The sequence below is a fragment of the Pleurodeles waltl genome, chromosome 11, assembly GCF_031143425.1.
Source record: "Pleurodeles waltl isolate 20211129_DDA chromosome 11, aPleWal1.hap1.20221129, whole genome shotgun sequence".
In the NCBI taxonomy this organism is placed as follows: domain Eukaryota; kingdom Metazoa; phylum Chordata; class Amphibia; order Caudata; family Salamandridae; genus Pleurodeles; species Pleurodeles waltl.
The window spans coordinates 490,096,420-490,112,239 of NC_090450.1; the positions used below are offsets into that span (position 1 = coordinate 490,096,420).

The 15,820-nt window shown below is 42.5% G+C and overlaps 1 protein-coding gene across 2 annotated transcripts in view; it reads right to left on the minus strand.

The window, feature by feature from the left end:
• ADAM9 (ADAM metallopeptidase domain 9) overlaps positions 1 to 15,820 on the minus strand; it is a 463,250-nt gene that overhangs the window by 300,526 nt on the left and 146,904 nt on the right. For both annotated transcript variants that reach the window (XM_069213868.1, XM_069213867.1), the window contains exon 2: positions 9,940 to 10,037. In XM_069213868.1, coding sequence (XP_069069969.1) covers positions 9,940 to 10,037 — 98 coding nt within the window. The remainder of the gene's footprint in view (positions 1 to 9,939; positions 10,038 to 15,820) is intronic.

Genomic DNA, 15,820 nt, shown 5'->3' on the forward strand with positions numbered 1-15,820 from the left:
ACTGATGGGAGTACTGAGGAATTAGCCCCCACCAGCACCCAGGCTACCTGTGAATGGAGTGTGCACAGTGTGATTACAGATGGCTGAGACTAATGTTGTGACCTGGATGAATGCACCATTCAAGTGGGTCTTTTGGCAGTGCAGGGAACAACTGCAAAAAGAGTCAAGGTACGTTGGTGGGAGTTGTCACCTGCAAGACTGCAAGTTACATATCACATCAAAGTGCATGAACTGTTAATAAGGGTCAGTGGCACTGGCACAATTAAAAGAAGTACATCTCCCCTGTAAACAGCTACAGAACGTAGAGGTTTTTTTGCCTTTTAATATTCCACCGAGTTTTTCACTCCAGTTACTATATATGCAGCTTTTCATCAAAGCACCTGTAAATTTCTAGTGAAAGAAATTATTCATGTGAATATATGCATTGTGAACAAGTTCACATGATACAACTATAAAGAACTAAAAAACAGGCTTTCCCAATAAATACTTCACGATGTGGAGGGACATGAAAGCACATAAACGGCTGCTAGTAGCGGGAAACAGCTCAGAGAGTTGAGCCGTGCTGCAGACCTGAGCGTGGAACCTTTGTGGCACGAGGTCGAATTCTGGGGGAGTCATTCACACATTATCCTTACTCAGTCACTAAAATGAACAACACGGATTTAGAAAACTGCAACTCCTGTTATTTAAAGCACTACAAAGCAGCATGTCGGTGGTAAACTCTATGTAAAATGACAGCATATTTTACAGTGCTATTACCTCACTGTAAAATCTGCTGTCATTAGTTCAGTTTCTCCAAGATGGAACAGTTCTGAATTAGACGTTTCCAGTGCAGAGCTGAAACGTTCATGCTGCCTCCTAAAGCATGAGCTTTTGATTTTGCAAGAGGATTATTTCAGCTAAGTTTGAAACTAGCGAAGGCTGTGTCGAAAATAACAGCACCACTGCTGTATCGGGCGCGACAGCTCATCCAATAACCACGGACTCCCATTAGTGGGCCAAAGGCCGCTTTATTGAGACAGATGCATTCCCAAAATCAATACAATGTCTGGCACTAACGCCAAACATCCAAATGTTCTCCTGACCTCACTATGCATAACCATAACTATCCATCCCCCCTTCCACTAATTATCGCTTCCCAACCCTGACAAGCAAACTTCCAAACACCACTCTCGCCACCAATATCACTACATCCCCCAGTTCTTGTCTCAAAGATTTACGGCTCCGCCGAGCCTAGCAGCCGGTGCGTACCAGGAGAAATTGTTTACATATGTCTTAAGCACTTGAAACACAAAAATTCCATCGCTCAACATGTAGTATGTGAACAGGCAATTCACACAGATGTCATGAAACCTAGGTGGCAGCAAGCGGGTTGAGAGAGCAATGATGGTAAGTTAACCATTAGTTAACTTACCTGTTGCCCACTAGGGGCGCTAACTTGTCTGGCAAAATCCGTCCACGCTATAACTTATAATAAAAGATAAGAATCAGTATTACAAGATGTGAGGTGTCCACTAGGGTATTCACACAGTTATTTCCTTCGAGTTTAGAACTTCCACCCAATAGCTCTCTACATTATCTGTCCCAAGCAAGAGCTAAATTTGACAAGGCGAAGGTCAAAGGCTTATCATCAAAGTATACATAATTATACATAGGTGTGCGAAAGGCCAGTAACCAATCTTGATATGTAAACGTTTTCACGGTCTCTGCTTTTGGTCACCTATTTTAACTTAAACGTTTTTTTTTAGTTATCTCAGCCACACTGTATACTTTGGTGATCTATTCATATTTACCGTTAGCTGCACCTAACTATCTTAGATGTGGAGTCTCTCACTAGAATTCCCTGCTTCTTAACAGGGAGCCACAAAAAATATATTTTGTCAATTTTTGTGCTTTTCCAAAAACGTGTTAAAAAAAAAAAATGAAGTACAATGTACAAGGTTAATAAGGTTTCTACGTGGCCCAGCTTTCTGAAGAATATTCCTGTTAGCATTTCAAAGATATTCCCAAAGGAGTTTTTTTTTTTAAATCTTGTTTATTAAAAATAAAACAAATATCGATACAATAACAGTGAATAACACACATTGCAGCAAAGCAAGGACATATTGCAGTAAGTCCACACTTGTCTCTAGGGATCAATTAGCTTCTCCGCCCCGTCCTGCCAGTCAAGGGGCAACATCAAAGTCTGGGTGCCCCCAACATGAAAGCATCACTGGTTCCTACAGCTGGGGCACGCGGTTCGCCCCATATACGTTCCACTTTCCCCATATCTCAGAGCATTTATTTACACATCCTTTGCTTTCATAAACCCCCCTTTCCACCAGCATGCACCAATCCGTATTACCCTTCCAATCAGTCAGGAGTGGTGCCTCCACACATGTGCTGTGTGTTGCATTAAGCCACAATCAACCCCAGTGTCATCCAGAGCCGATCCATACTTTTAAGATCAGGTGTGTCCCAAATATTGAAGAGGCACCACTTCGCAGATACCTTCATATTACTTCCACACTTAGCATTTAGACAGGTCACCATTGACTCTCAGTATTGCTGAAGTACCGGATGTTGGGCCTGGCCCTTTTCTGCATGGTCATCCCCACACTTTTTGCCTCCTTCCTCCTATTTTTTCTGACCAGTTTGTGTTGGCTTTAGGACTCTGGCCACTTTACCACTGCTAACCAGTGCTAAAGTGCATATGCTCTCTGTCTAAATTGTATTGGTGATTGGCTTATCCATGATTTGCATATCTGATTTACTAGTAGGTCCCTAGTAAAGTGCCCTAGAGGTGCCCAGGGCCTGTAAATCAAATGCTAGTAGTGGGCCTGAAGCACTGATTGTGCCTCCCACAAGAGTAGACCCTATAAACATGTCTCAGACCTGCCACTGCAGGGTCTGTGTGTGTGGTTTGGCACTGCCAGTTCAACTTGGCAAGTGTACCTCTTGCCAGGCCCAAACCTTTGCTTTTACATGTAAGTCACCCCTAAGGTAGCCCCTAGGCAGCCCCATGGGCAGGGTGTAGTGTATTTAAAAGGTAGGACATGTACTGGTATGTTTTGCAAGCCCTGATAGTGAAATGCTGACAAATTCGTTTTTCACTATTGCAAGGCCTATCTCTCCCATAAGTTAACAAGGGGACTTCCTTTAAATATATGTTAAGTATAGTTTCCCATTGGGAGCAGCGGTAGATATAGAGTTTGGGGTCCCTGAACTCACAATTTAAAAATACATCTTTTGGTGGAGTTGGTTTTTAGATTTTCTATTTGAAAATGCCACTTTTAGAAAGTGGGTATTTTCTTGCTTAATCATTCTGTGCCTCTACATCCCTGCGGAATCCACGTCTGGGTCAGACTGACAGTTGGGCTGTTTGTTAATTCCCTCTAGACCAGAGGTCTTCAAACTGGGGGGCAAGCCTCCCTAGGGGGGGTTCAAGTGATTGCGGGGGACACCAGGCTCCGGCCAAAAGAAGCATTACACAGATAACAGTGGGGTTTTGTTTTAAGCAGAAACATGTTATTGCACTTTTAAAAGGGTAACAGTATTTAACTGCAATGTTTAAATACGTCTGGGCATATTTAAACATTGCCATCTTTATAAAATAATTGTGAAAAATTCTGTGTGGGGCCCAATGATTTTTTTTTTTCAATTAGGGATGCGCGGCATTAAAAGTTTGGAGACCACTGCTCTAGACAGTGATACAAAGCAGAGATGTGTCCTGCTTATACTGATAAGTCTTGCTAGGCTAAAGTGTAAAGCAGGAGCTGACACTTGCACCTAAAAGGGCTGTGCCTGTCCTCACACAATGCAGTCTCCAGCCCCCTGGAGTGTGTCTGGGGCCAGGTCTGGGCAAGGCAGGATCTTGTGAACAACAGAGACTTTCCTTTGACGATTGCCTACTTCAAACTCAAAAATGAGTACGAGTAGTGGACCCAAAACCCCAGACTTTTAGAATATTTCTGGATCAAAAGCAACCTCTTCCAAGGAGAAGAGCTGAAGAGCTGGAGGAGGAGTACTGCCCCTTTGCTGTGTGTGCTCTGCTGGGTTGGCCTGCAGTTGCTGCTTCTGCCTTAGAGAGGGCAAAGACTGGACTTTACTGTGTATCCTGCTTGTGAAGTTTCTCCAAGGGCTTGGACTGAGCTTGTCTCGTGTTAAGAAGTCTCAGGGACAGCAAAGTCTTTACCTAGAAGGCTCTGGGTTCACTTGCTGCGGATTCTATCTCGCCAGGTGGTGCCTACTCCAGTTTCTGGACCCTTGGGAGTGAAATCTGGTTGTAAAACAAGAAAAGGCAAGTGCACCGACTTCGGACAACACCTGGACTAATGCTGCTACCTGACCCGCAACGCAGCCTGCAACCAAAGCCGTGGTCCTCGTTGGAATGCGACGACTCTGGCTGACATTGCACGCCTGATGCCGCCACCCTCCCAATGACGTCTCGTGACTTTCTGAGTCCAGAGTGCAGTGTCACCGATGTCCATGACACCCAACTCCACTGCAGCACCTGCAGTCCTGTGGCATGACCGCAACCCCATGAGGTCACCCTCCAAGTCCTGACCCGCCGGGCATCGACCCCGCCAGAGAGTAAGGAACCGAAGCTTCACAACAACGCCGCCTCATCTCCGCTGCACGGCAGCAAGGAACTGACGCTTCGTACTGAAGCCACCTCACCTCCACTGCTCTGCAGCAAAGGAACCAATGCCGTACCGGATCCACCGATGCCTTACTTTCCTGACTCCGTGCACCAGCTGGTTTCCTCAAGGTACTGTACCTGGGGGTCCATGTGACTTCGAGACCAGCGCCATTGGAGTCGGATTGGTGGGAATGACTCCGTCACGATGCTGTGATAACACCAAGTTGAAGCATTTGTGTTTCTAGGCGCTATATTTAAGTTCAATCTTTGATAATTCATAACTTTGCTTTTGTATGTTTGATTTCGGTCGTTTTGGTCTTGTTTTACTCAGATAAATATTGGTTAGTTTTCTAAACTGGTGTTAAGTACTTTTGTGGTGTTTCACTTCGTTACTATGTGTGACTGTACAAATACTTTACACATTGTCTCAGAGATAAGCCTGACTGCTTGTGGCAAGGTGCCAAGGGAGTGAGCGGGGTTTATCTGAGCTGTGTATCTCCCTTACCCTGACTAGACTGAGGGTCCCTGCTTGGACAGAGTGCAAACTGACTGCCAACCAGAGACCCCATTTCTAACACCGGGCAGCTCCAAATCATGTCAGAAAATGACCCTTCTCCATCGCATTTTCTGGTAAACATGATAGTTTCTGCCTTGCCAATAAAAGTGATACACGAGTAATAAGATCGGTGCAGGATTTTTAGATGTATGAGTCAGAACCTCGATCTTATGGCCACTTTCCTTGGATATGCCAAGGCTTCAGGCCATTCAATGTCCTCCATGCCATCTAATCTTGTGCCCAATGTTCTCGCAGATAAGTCAGTGTGTGTCAGGGGAGTTATTTAGCAGTAGATGAGAGAGATCTTGTTTTGGGCATATGTCCACCTAACAATCGGACTTCAAGTGTGGATGAGTCAGTGAGGTCCGTGTCTCTGGGTAGCACCCTCTGCAGTGCATGGCATATTTGGCAGTATCAGTAGATTTCTGTGGATGCCAGCTGGTACTCACTTTGTAAGTCAGCAAAGGAAATCAGCCCATCCTGATTCCACATATCTCCAAGCCGAGATAAACCAATCAGGTCACACTTGTCGAAGCCCTATTGTGTAGCAAGAGTACCTAACTGTGCAGTGTCCCACAGGCCCGAGTTATCTTACCCCGCCATCCCAGGATATTCAGTGTGGTTTGCCAAATGGTAAGTGCAACAGCAGTGGGACTCGTGAGGGACGTTGTGCGGGTATTGCTATAGACAGCCCTGAGATAGCCCCTGGGAGTCCTATTCCTTGTATCAGTCTGATAGGTTGGCTCGTCTTCTTGAAGATCGGCCCAAAAGTTAATGGTAACAAGCTACACTGCCTAATAATATTTCTATATGTCAGGCAAGGCAATCCCGCCACCATACCAGCCCCTGGTTAATTTCTTGTGGGCAATGCAGGGGGTTCATCCCAGAGCAGCATATGAATTGTGCTATCAATCACTAGGAAATAAGTCTTCTGGACAGAGTAAGGTGTATTTCGAAGTAAGTACATAAAACTGGACAGAGCCATCATTTTGAATAGGGCAGCCTTCCCCGGGAGTGTCAGCTGTAATGTCAGCCAATGTTGCACATCTATCCGGAGGCGTGCAAGTGGTGGCTCGGGTTTATGGGTGCAGAAGGTATGTGGGACTCTAGAGAGATAAATCGCCAAGTATCGGAATCCTTCCATGACAACATGGGCTATACAGCCCCTGGGTGGGCGTGGAGCAGTGCCATGAAAGGGATACACACTCCACTTACTCCACTAATTGTATAGCCCAAGTATTGCCCGAATAGAGTAAGTATGTGAATTATTCTATCTAGAGTTGTTACTGGGTCAGCAATGTAAAGCAGGATGTCACCCGCATATAATGAGATCTTGTCTTCCCAGTCTATAGTCCATCACATCCCTATTATAAGGAGGTCACTTATAATCCATGCTGCCAATGGTTCCAAGACAAGGGCAAAATTAAGGGGAGGAGGGGGCAACCTGTCTGGGTCCTCTCTGTAGCTGGAAAGTGTAGGAGGTTACTCCATTAAGTGTTACCTTGGCCATTGGGATGGAGGGAAAGAGCTGTACCCAGGATATGAAGCAGGGGCCGAAACCCAGTTTAAGCAGAACTTCAAACATGAAGGGCCACTCAATGGAGTCAAAGGCCATTCATGCACCTAGGGAGAGTACGAGGGCGTCTTCTTGTATTGCAGTAGTCACAGATTAAGGAAAGTGTTCCTCCACAGCATGAACCAGACTTGTCCGGATGAACCAGTGTCTAGCAAAGAAATAGGCTGGTAGGAAGCACACTCATCTTGTGGCTTACGTTCCTTATGAATGATTACTATGGTGGCCAGCCTCTGATTGAGGGGGAAAAAACCCCTGCAGTGCAGCATTCTAAGAACATTTTCAGGAGATGGGGCACGATCGTCTGAGATGTGAGTCTGTAGAGCTCCATAGGTAGGCCATTAGGGCCCAGCGCCTTGCCAGAGTTCAAGGCCAGGATGGCTTGCGACACCTCACCCTCCGTCAGATCCTGCACCAGGAGTTCCCTATCTGTCTCAGAACGACTTGGCAATAGGATGTCCGATAGCAATTCACAATCTTTATCAGGGATGGACGAGTGTCGTAGAGTATAGGTGGGTACAGTGGGTTCTAAAGACAGTCACTACGCCCACCCTATCGCTAATACATCACCCTTATCATCCTTTACCATGGTACCCATCAGTTAGCCTATTCCCTTTTTTCCAACCAGGCCAGGAGTTTCCCAGCCCTGTCGGCCACTTCATAAAGGCAATGCTGAGTGGTGCAATAACTGGTCCTGGCTGCTTTAGTTGCGGCACGGCTGTATTCCTTTTGCTTCAGGGATAGTTTATCTTGACGGTCCTTTTGGTCGTGGTATGTGACCTGGGGTTCTAACTCTAGGATTTCTCACTCAAGCGTTTCTAGTTGGGCTCTTGTCTCCTTCTTATGTCCCACTATTAGCACCAAGCCCTGACACCTGACAACCGTCTATTACGCCTTCCATAAAGTCTGTGACAAGGACACTAAACCCTCATTTTCGTCAAAGTAATTTTCAGTGGCCTCCTGGAGGCCATCTCAGATATGTGAGATCTTAAAATACTAAGTGATAAGTACAATCCGCTGTTTGGTGCTTCGAGCAGTCGGGCTACAGACTGCCAAAACTGGTGAGTGGTTGGAGATGCCCCTGGCAAGGTGGCAGAGCTCTCGAAAATGAGGGCGTTGATGAGTCAATGTAATTATATAGACAATACGGGATAGGTTGCCATGGGCCCCCCAAGTGGATTGTGCACTGGCTGGTGCACCCGCCATGTGTCCACAAGGCTGAACGCCACCTAAAAGTCCACTAGCGGTCAGCGAGAGGACCTGGTCTGTTGAGAAGGCAAGCAGTTTTCGGTATCTCTTACTGCTACATTGAAACAATCAGCAGATCGCCTTCAGGGATCCGAAAGAGAAGTGTGCTGAGGTCAGCAAATGTAGAGTTGTGAAGTTGTGGGGTTCCCACATGAGTTTTGGATATGGCAAAAGAAGTGCAAAAATTCCACCTGATTTTTCACAAATTTGTCTGCCCTTGTGAAGTATGAGTTGTCTGAAATCCATCTCCCGATGCTACGAAATTCCTGTTAGTTCCGCGTTGCTATGTTGGTTGAATTATTACAAGGAATAATACAGAACAAGAGACATACTACAGTTAAAATAGCTTTAATGCCAAAACTTAATATTGGAAAAAAATCCTTGCCCGAAAACGAGTTTATATAGTGAATTATCTAAACTGCACAGGCTGATTTTCAGGCAACACTTTTTTTGCGAATCTGTATGTGTAAATAATGCATTAACACTTTATAGTGTAAAGCAGCATACATTTCCACCAGACAAGCCAGAGAAGACAAACAAAATGCAAACCTTTCAAGATGTGGCAAGAAATGTAAGAAGGTCATTATGGATAGAGGGAAACTGAGCGGTGGAGTATATTAACTGCAGATTGGAATGAGTGGGTGTAGAGAATAATGGTGAAAGGGCTGATCAACATTTTTACACAATTGTGTGGTATTTCACTTTTTTAAAAAAATATTTAGAAAATAAGTAAATGTACGATCGATGATTTTGATTCTTTAACGCATCTTTAAAGATCGTCATTAAGGTGTTTATTTATGCATGTATAAAGATGCTGGTTTTCCTGAACTAAAATCCACCTTATTAGAGGGAGAAAGCTATACATTTCAAGAAGTGGGACACAGGAATTATGCCAGTAGAAGGAAACGGGGGACTCAAGATCATGTAGAGTTGTGTGAAGATGTAATTGAGAGGTTCCTATCGAGCAGACCATGGGATGAACTCGGAGCATCTTTAGCGCTGATTGATGGGGGCTCCTGGAAGAGATTAAGTCGTTGCTGCTTTCTGAACTGAAAATATACTCTTTGGATACCTGAAATAATGTAATCTTATGCAGTGCTAAAGTCATGGTGGAGCACCAAGACCTCGCAGCCTCATATGCAAAGCCATCAAGACTGCAATCCTGTCTATTTAGCTGCCAAACTCACCATATTTGGTGGTGTTTGGCATACCCACAGCCAGGACACCATCAGAATGGAGATGAAGATGTGCTAAAGAGAAAAAAGCAAGACAATAGGACTTCTCCATTTATGCACCCAGAAACTGGAATGACATCCCTTATCCAACAGGACCACCTCAACTCAGCTCCAATTTAGGGAAGAGATGCAGATACACCACTTAAAGAGCACTACATCACAATGCAGTAACTGTCCCCTAACTCTCTCAGAGCGCTGTAACCCCTCACATCGCTTCTTAACTGTATTTTTAACTATGGCACTTTGCTGTCTTATAGCTATGTTTGCACTACAAAAATAGGATACGGGCATGCGTACAACACTCTTGGGTAAGCAAACACTGGACATAACAAATGTTACTGTTACCCAACACAATGATATTCATCATGAATATTAGACAATTTTGGCACATACCAAACATAATCAAACATACCTCTGCCACTGAGTAGCAAAGGAGCCCAAAGGGTCTTCTCGTAGGAAGCCCTGCAGTGCTCTGCTAATGATCCTGATATGCAAACTTCTGTCTGATTGGGCAGACATCCAACTGGGCCTCCACCAATTGCCAAAAGTTGATATCTGCTTAACGTCTTGTACAATATACAACTTGCATTGAACTACAGACTAAAAATAATTTTCCCATTGTGCTAAAAACCGAACTGTGTTCCCACAATGCTATATGTGAAGCTTGGTTGATGGGACATTTTGCTACTATGGAAGAAGTCAGTACCTGTCTTGCAAAAGAGCTGTTGGCTTCGCGTCTGCCCCTGGTTACCCTCAGAGGGATTCTTGTTTCATATGATGACAGAAGAGAGGTTTGGTGTAAACCTGAAGAAAGGAAAAACAAATGTCATGGAAGAACACAATCATAATTCTCTTGCCACTGTGTCTCATCCATGCATTTTTCTGACAGTTACGCACAATATTTTAACAACATTATGTGATACAACTCGGTTAGACTTCATTGAGGTAAAAGAATATAAATTGCATCACAGAGAGAAAATGTAATTTTAAAGTCTTCATTCAATTTGCGTATGTACTGACGCAAGGCTAGCTATACATGCTAGTACTGATGTTTACCATTCTCTTCAGCCGACGAACAATTCAAGAGAAAACACTCACTACTCCATTCACAATTAACCAACACTAAAATGAGGCCATATTTTGAATTTGCCCATTGAACATCTTTGTAAGGTTAAGAGTGCTTATGCCTTCATGGTATTTTTAATGTCTCCTCAAGGTCTGTAAGCACTTTACTATATTCAGTGCTGAACATCTCTTAACTGAATATAGCGACAGTGGAGTGAGGACACATGGGATGACTGTGACCTCAAATATTACCTCGTATGAAACAACAAGCATTGGCAATACCAGTAGGTCTGGCTTTAAAGGACTGTTGTATGGTAATGTGAAGCATTAGAAGTAGCTAGCATGTGAATAGATATGTATTTACGTGGAAGCAAAGGACTGTAGAATGATACTATGGGAGGTTAAATGATCAGGTGACAGTTGCACTCTCAAGCCAGCTCTAAAAATCCATTTAAGTTATTGTCTTCCCTCCTCCCATATGTGCTGCTGCCAGAGAACAACAACAGGAATTACCAGTTGTCTGGGGCGTTTTAATAGCATTCCAGTGTAATGTGTGTGCATATGAAAGTTCATGCTCCGGCAGCTGAAAAAATAAAGAAAACGATCACAGCTGAATGGAGGACAAGCACTTTTGTGTGAAAGCACACAACTTTTGCTCAATCAAAACATGTAGTCCTGACTCACAACATGTGGGGGAGCCAATGCCCCTCTCTAGTGATGCTCACATAATTGGCTGGTGACAGATGAGCTGGTAAGCCAGACCATAAAAAGATTCGTCCTTCACAGTTCCATGGCATCAGCAGGAGTCCTCTTAAGACCAGAGATATTGGCTCATTTTTCATTAACATGCATGAATGGAGACTAAGGGGTAATTTCACTAAATGTTCTTCTAGTGCTGGATCCCATGACATGAAACCGACTTTGTTAGCACCAGCACATAGTGCTGCTAACAGGCAATTTGCCCTCCCTGATGTTATCAGTCTATGAGAAGGCAAAGACACAGTAGTGGCGTTTATCTTGTACAAAAAGTGATTAGATATAGAGCCTTTATCTAAGCTCTAGGGGACATGAATGTTAAAACACATAGTTTGCCTTAATTCCAATCCCTGACATTTGCAATAGGCCAGAAAGAGTATTTATTTATGTTTATAGTTTTACAAACATTAGATTGGGCTACTGCAGGTGGCACAGTGGAGAACATCAGAAATGTGGCAAAATATTATTAATACAAAACAGAAATCATGTCACAGTCCGAGGGATGGCTACAGAAGATCATCAAACATTCAGTGAATAAGGAGGAGAGAGATTATACATATGGGTCAGAGTGATCGCTTGTGGGAAAACGTACAAAACAATTACCTTATAATTAGAATTGTACACCTAAAACAAGTTTATGAGAAGGCAATGGCTGTTTTGTGGATGAAACTTTTGCCAACGCGCATGAAGAGTAGTGAGAAAGGGGAGAAGAGTAAATGTAACTTAGGGAAATAAACAAACAAGAAATAATAAAACGTTATGTTGATAAAACAATCTCAATGACACAGTGAATAAAAATGCAAGGAAGCGGACACGGAGAGTGAGAGTAGACATATCCACTCAGCCTTTGCCAGTCGGTGTCACTTAAGATCATGTATCACAAGAATCAGGGATGGTGAGTGTGATAAAATATCTACTTGTCAAAGGGATGGCATACTTCAGAAATATATTTGTCCTGTAGAAAAAATCCACTTTTTACTTTTGATGCCATGCAGTGAGGTAACAAATAATGGCAGCATTTTTGTTATACCAGATCTCTGATAATACCCTGTTTTGTTATGCCAAGGACCATATTGGTTCATGGCTTGGAGTCTAGCAAGGAGGTAATTTAGCTGTCTTTCCGCAAGTCTACACACAGGGGCTGGCACTCACAATAGTCTGCGTTTCTGAATTGTTGGCAAAACAGTACTGAGAATAATGTCATTGTGTGCCACTGATTAAACATAATGTGGATAAAACAAAACAAGACTTTATGAACACTACAAAGCAGCACTTGATATTTGTCCAAGGGATCATGTGATTAATAGGGGAACTGTTTTGGTATGAGGAAGAGAATGAGAAGGCAGAAATAATGAATCACATAAGGTAAATCTCAGCAGTTGCTTTTCAAAAGCAATCAGCGTAGGGCAGGAGTTCAACGGTATTTGACTGTGAGCACAAATGAAATCTCAGATCATTAAATAGTAAAAGAAACACGATCATTCTAACAATTGACTCATAAATCTCAAGACTGTAAGTCTGTGCTGTACCACCACTTTGATACAAGAAGTTATTATATAAACACACTACACATATTTCCAAATAGTGACAGTGCTGGAAAGTGGACATTATCCCCATGTTGCACATTTATTCTTTCCACCTTAGGATGTCTGTCAATGGCAGCCATGCGAAGGATTGCAGGTATTCGTTCTGGCACAACTATTACAGACGGTGATGAGGAGAACTTTTTGCACACAGGATAAACTTTTATACATGAAAATAAAAATGGAAACCCAAGGAATGAGGCAGTTTATGATATTGAAATACTGAATGATCCATCACAGGATGTTACTACCATACTAGGTTCTGTTCAACTTGTAATGCAACACAAACGAAAGCTGCCGGGGGTTTCTATTGGATAAACACTGTGGTATTCCTGTAACCTAAACAGGAGAACTATTACAGAAAAACTGTTCATTCATCGAGATTTGCCGTAATTAAAAAGTTAAAGCCAAAGATGCATGCAGCCTGGTGATTCAGGACTTTGCCTCTACATTTGAAAAATATTAAGCCAATTTTTGTTCTAGAATCCAACAACCAGAAACGGATTTTCTAAAAATAGACTGTAATTTGTGGCGTGCCTTATTTATTTTGGGTGGTTGTCAGATGCATGAAATAATGAAAGCAGATGAAACGGTGCTAGGAAGGGATGGCAGTGAAGGATACGAGGACTCATTCTAGCCTTTACTACAACTCAAGAAAATCTTACCGATAGAGGTAAAAAATAAGAGACTGATATCCAAAGATGGAAACCGAACGTCGACTACAAGATGGACAGTATTAGTTTTATTTGCCTGGGAAACTGAAACCAAATGCACCGAGACGTCAATACTTGAAGGGCACAGCCCACTAATTGAGTCAATATAATGCGTCTAAGGTGTGTTAGGGAGTGTTCTTTGTCTTGATTTCGACACGGTGAAACAGCCGCTTTCCGGCCTCAAAACGTGTCTACGAACTACTTAAGAAAAAAAACAACTACGATTTTGCTCTTTCCATCTTTTTAACTCTGTCAAGCTAGTCTAAACTCTGCTCTTCTACATCAGTACCTGGTAACAGGTAAGTAACAGTGCAGCCCATAAACAGAAAGGTAACATAATTGACAAAAACGCCTCACAGGCAAAAATGATTAGACAGTAGGTTTAGTCAACCGATTTTATTAGTGGACACAGGTTTTCCACAGAAGTATTCAAAGTGGAAGCATCAAAAGGAGCTTTAAGTTCTTAACTTAGTTTCTAGATTCGTTCTGATCCAGGGTAAATTTATTGAGTTTAAACACCAACAATTAATACTCCACACCCAGAGATCATACATTCCACGCCCCAAGCTTCAGTCTCTCACTTACAATAAAGGGTCACATAACTTCACTCTCATTCAAATACAGACATATACGCACACTAAAACCCAACGAGATAAAGCAGACTTTCACACATCATATTGAAGCTTGTAATGTCATCTTCCAAATATGCATGCAACCCTATCATAGGAGTGCACACTTTATGAGACACTAAATAAAGCGAACTCTAGCCAAAAGAATACTAGATAAAGTGATCCTAGAAATCCCAGAATTAACAACCCTCCACGAAGGAAAAGCTACAGAAATTAAACTGCAAATGGTTACCATTCAGACAGGCAGCAGCCCCAACATAAGGAAGCGTAGCACCTCTACCACATCAGGTCTATCATTCACCTGAGCAACAACACAAATCCATAATGAATCCACAAAAGCCCATCACATTGCACACCAACTTTACCAAGATAAGATGACCAGTGCAAGAAGACTACACCACCCATGGAAAGTCTTGATCCAACACCTCACTAGAGTCAGTCACCATAAAACACCCAATATAAAATACCACATGCAGCACCTGGAAGCCTGCATACAAAGTGTCCCAAGTGTCTACAAGAACCTTGAAGATCTTGTCTCATCTTCAGATGTACAATAGGAGTATATGTCTTTTGTATAACATTCACACAACATTCTACAACGTGACTTCATACAGTCCAAACACCTTCACAGGCATTCGGTGTGTACACACAACACACACATTGCTATCTACTGCTCACAATGGCGCACTGTTGTTAAACTGGGATACATATTTAGCGATGTGTAAACAAAAAGTGGGTAACTCAACATTTGGCTAGCAAAAGCTTAATGTATTGGGCTGCTTTCTGCTCTCATTAGGTAGAGCAGAGAACGGCGAATAAATAAAAGTGCTGTTGTGCGGTGCAGCTGTTTCTGGAGGTGAAGCTGTGCACGATTATAGATCCTGATGTGCAGAGCCAGTTGTAAAGAATTATATTCTGCTCCCAAAGAATATTTCAGCACAATGCTTGGCTTCAACCATGTATCTGCAATAGTTATTCAGGATGTTGTGCTGTAACTAAATTATAAGTAGATATGTGGGGAAATTAACTAACTTCACAAAGAGGAAAATCAGGAATGTGGCAGCAGGTGAGAAGAATATAATTGACATTTGAATAATGGTTCACTACTACATACCAGAATTGTGGTTTGATATGTCTGCTAAATAGATTTTATTTAAATTTCTCAATTGCAAAAGACAACTTCATATAGCTTAGCATGATTTTGATATGTTAAGGCCTATTAAAGCAACTTACTGAAAATGTATTTATGTTCTGGTATTTCTAGAGCACAAACCTAGTAAGAGTAGGATCTTTGAGAAGCCCTGAGATACAATTCAAAATCATTTGCAATGACAAGAACATCTCAGACAGGATCAAAAAGTCCACAAAAGTATCTCAGGAGTAAATAAACCAATGATATTTTTAAATTTCGACTTATACAAATTCTGATTTTGGAAGTTGTGGTCTCTTGAAAAGCAAATATAAGGTACCGCGCCTGAATGTTGTGTGTGACCTAACAGAAGAACACCACACACAATTTACGGGTATCTCCAAAGTTATTGCACTAAAGTAAACAATTGTTACCTTTTTTTTTTTAAGAAGTAAGATGAGAACTGCTTCAGAAGTACTTATTTCCTGTTTCTTTAGAGAGGCATGACTCATGGGGATGCACAGTAAAATATTAGTGGGCTGTGAAAAACTAGTTCAGAGATGCTATGTAGAAAATAAGGAGTAGTTGATACAGATCTATAAATATCTTAAGAGAAACATGGTACACAGAAATAAAAAGATGGACTGGGAAAGTCTATCCCCATTATATCCTGTATTAATTGGGGCTAATGTGATGGACACAAATTCAACAG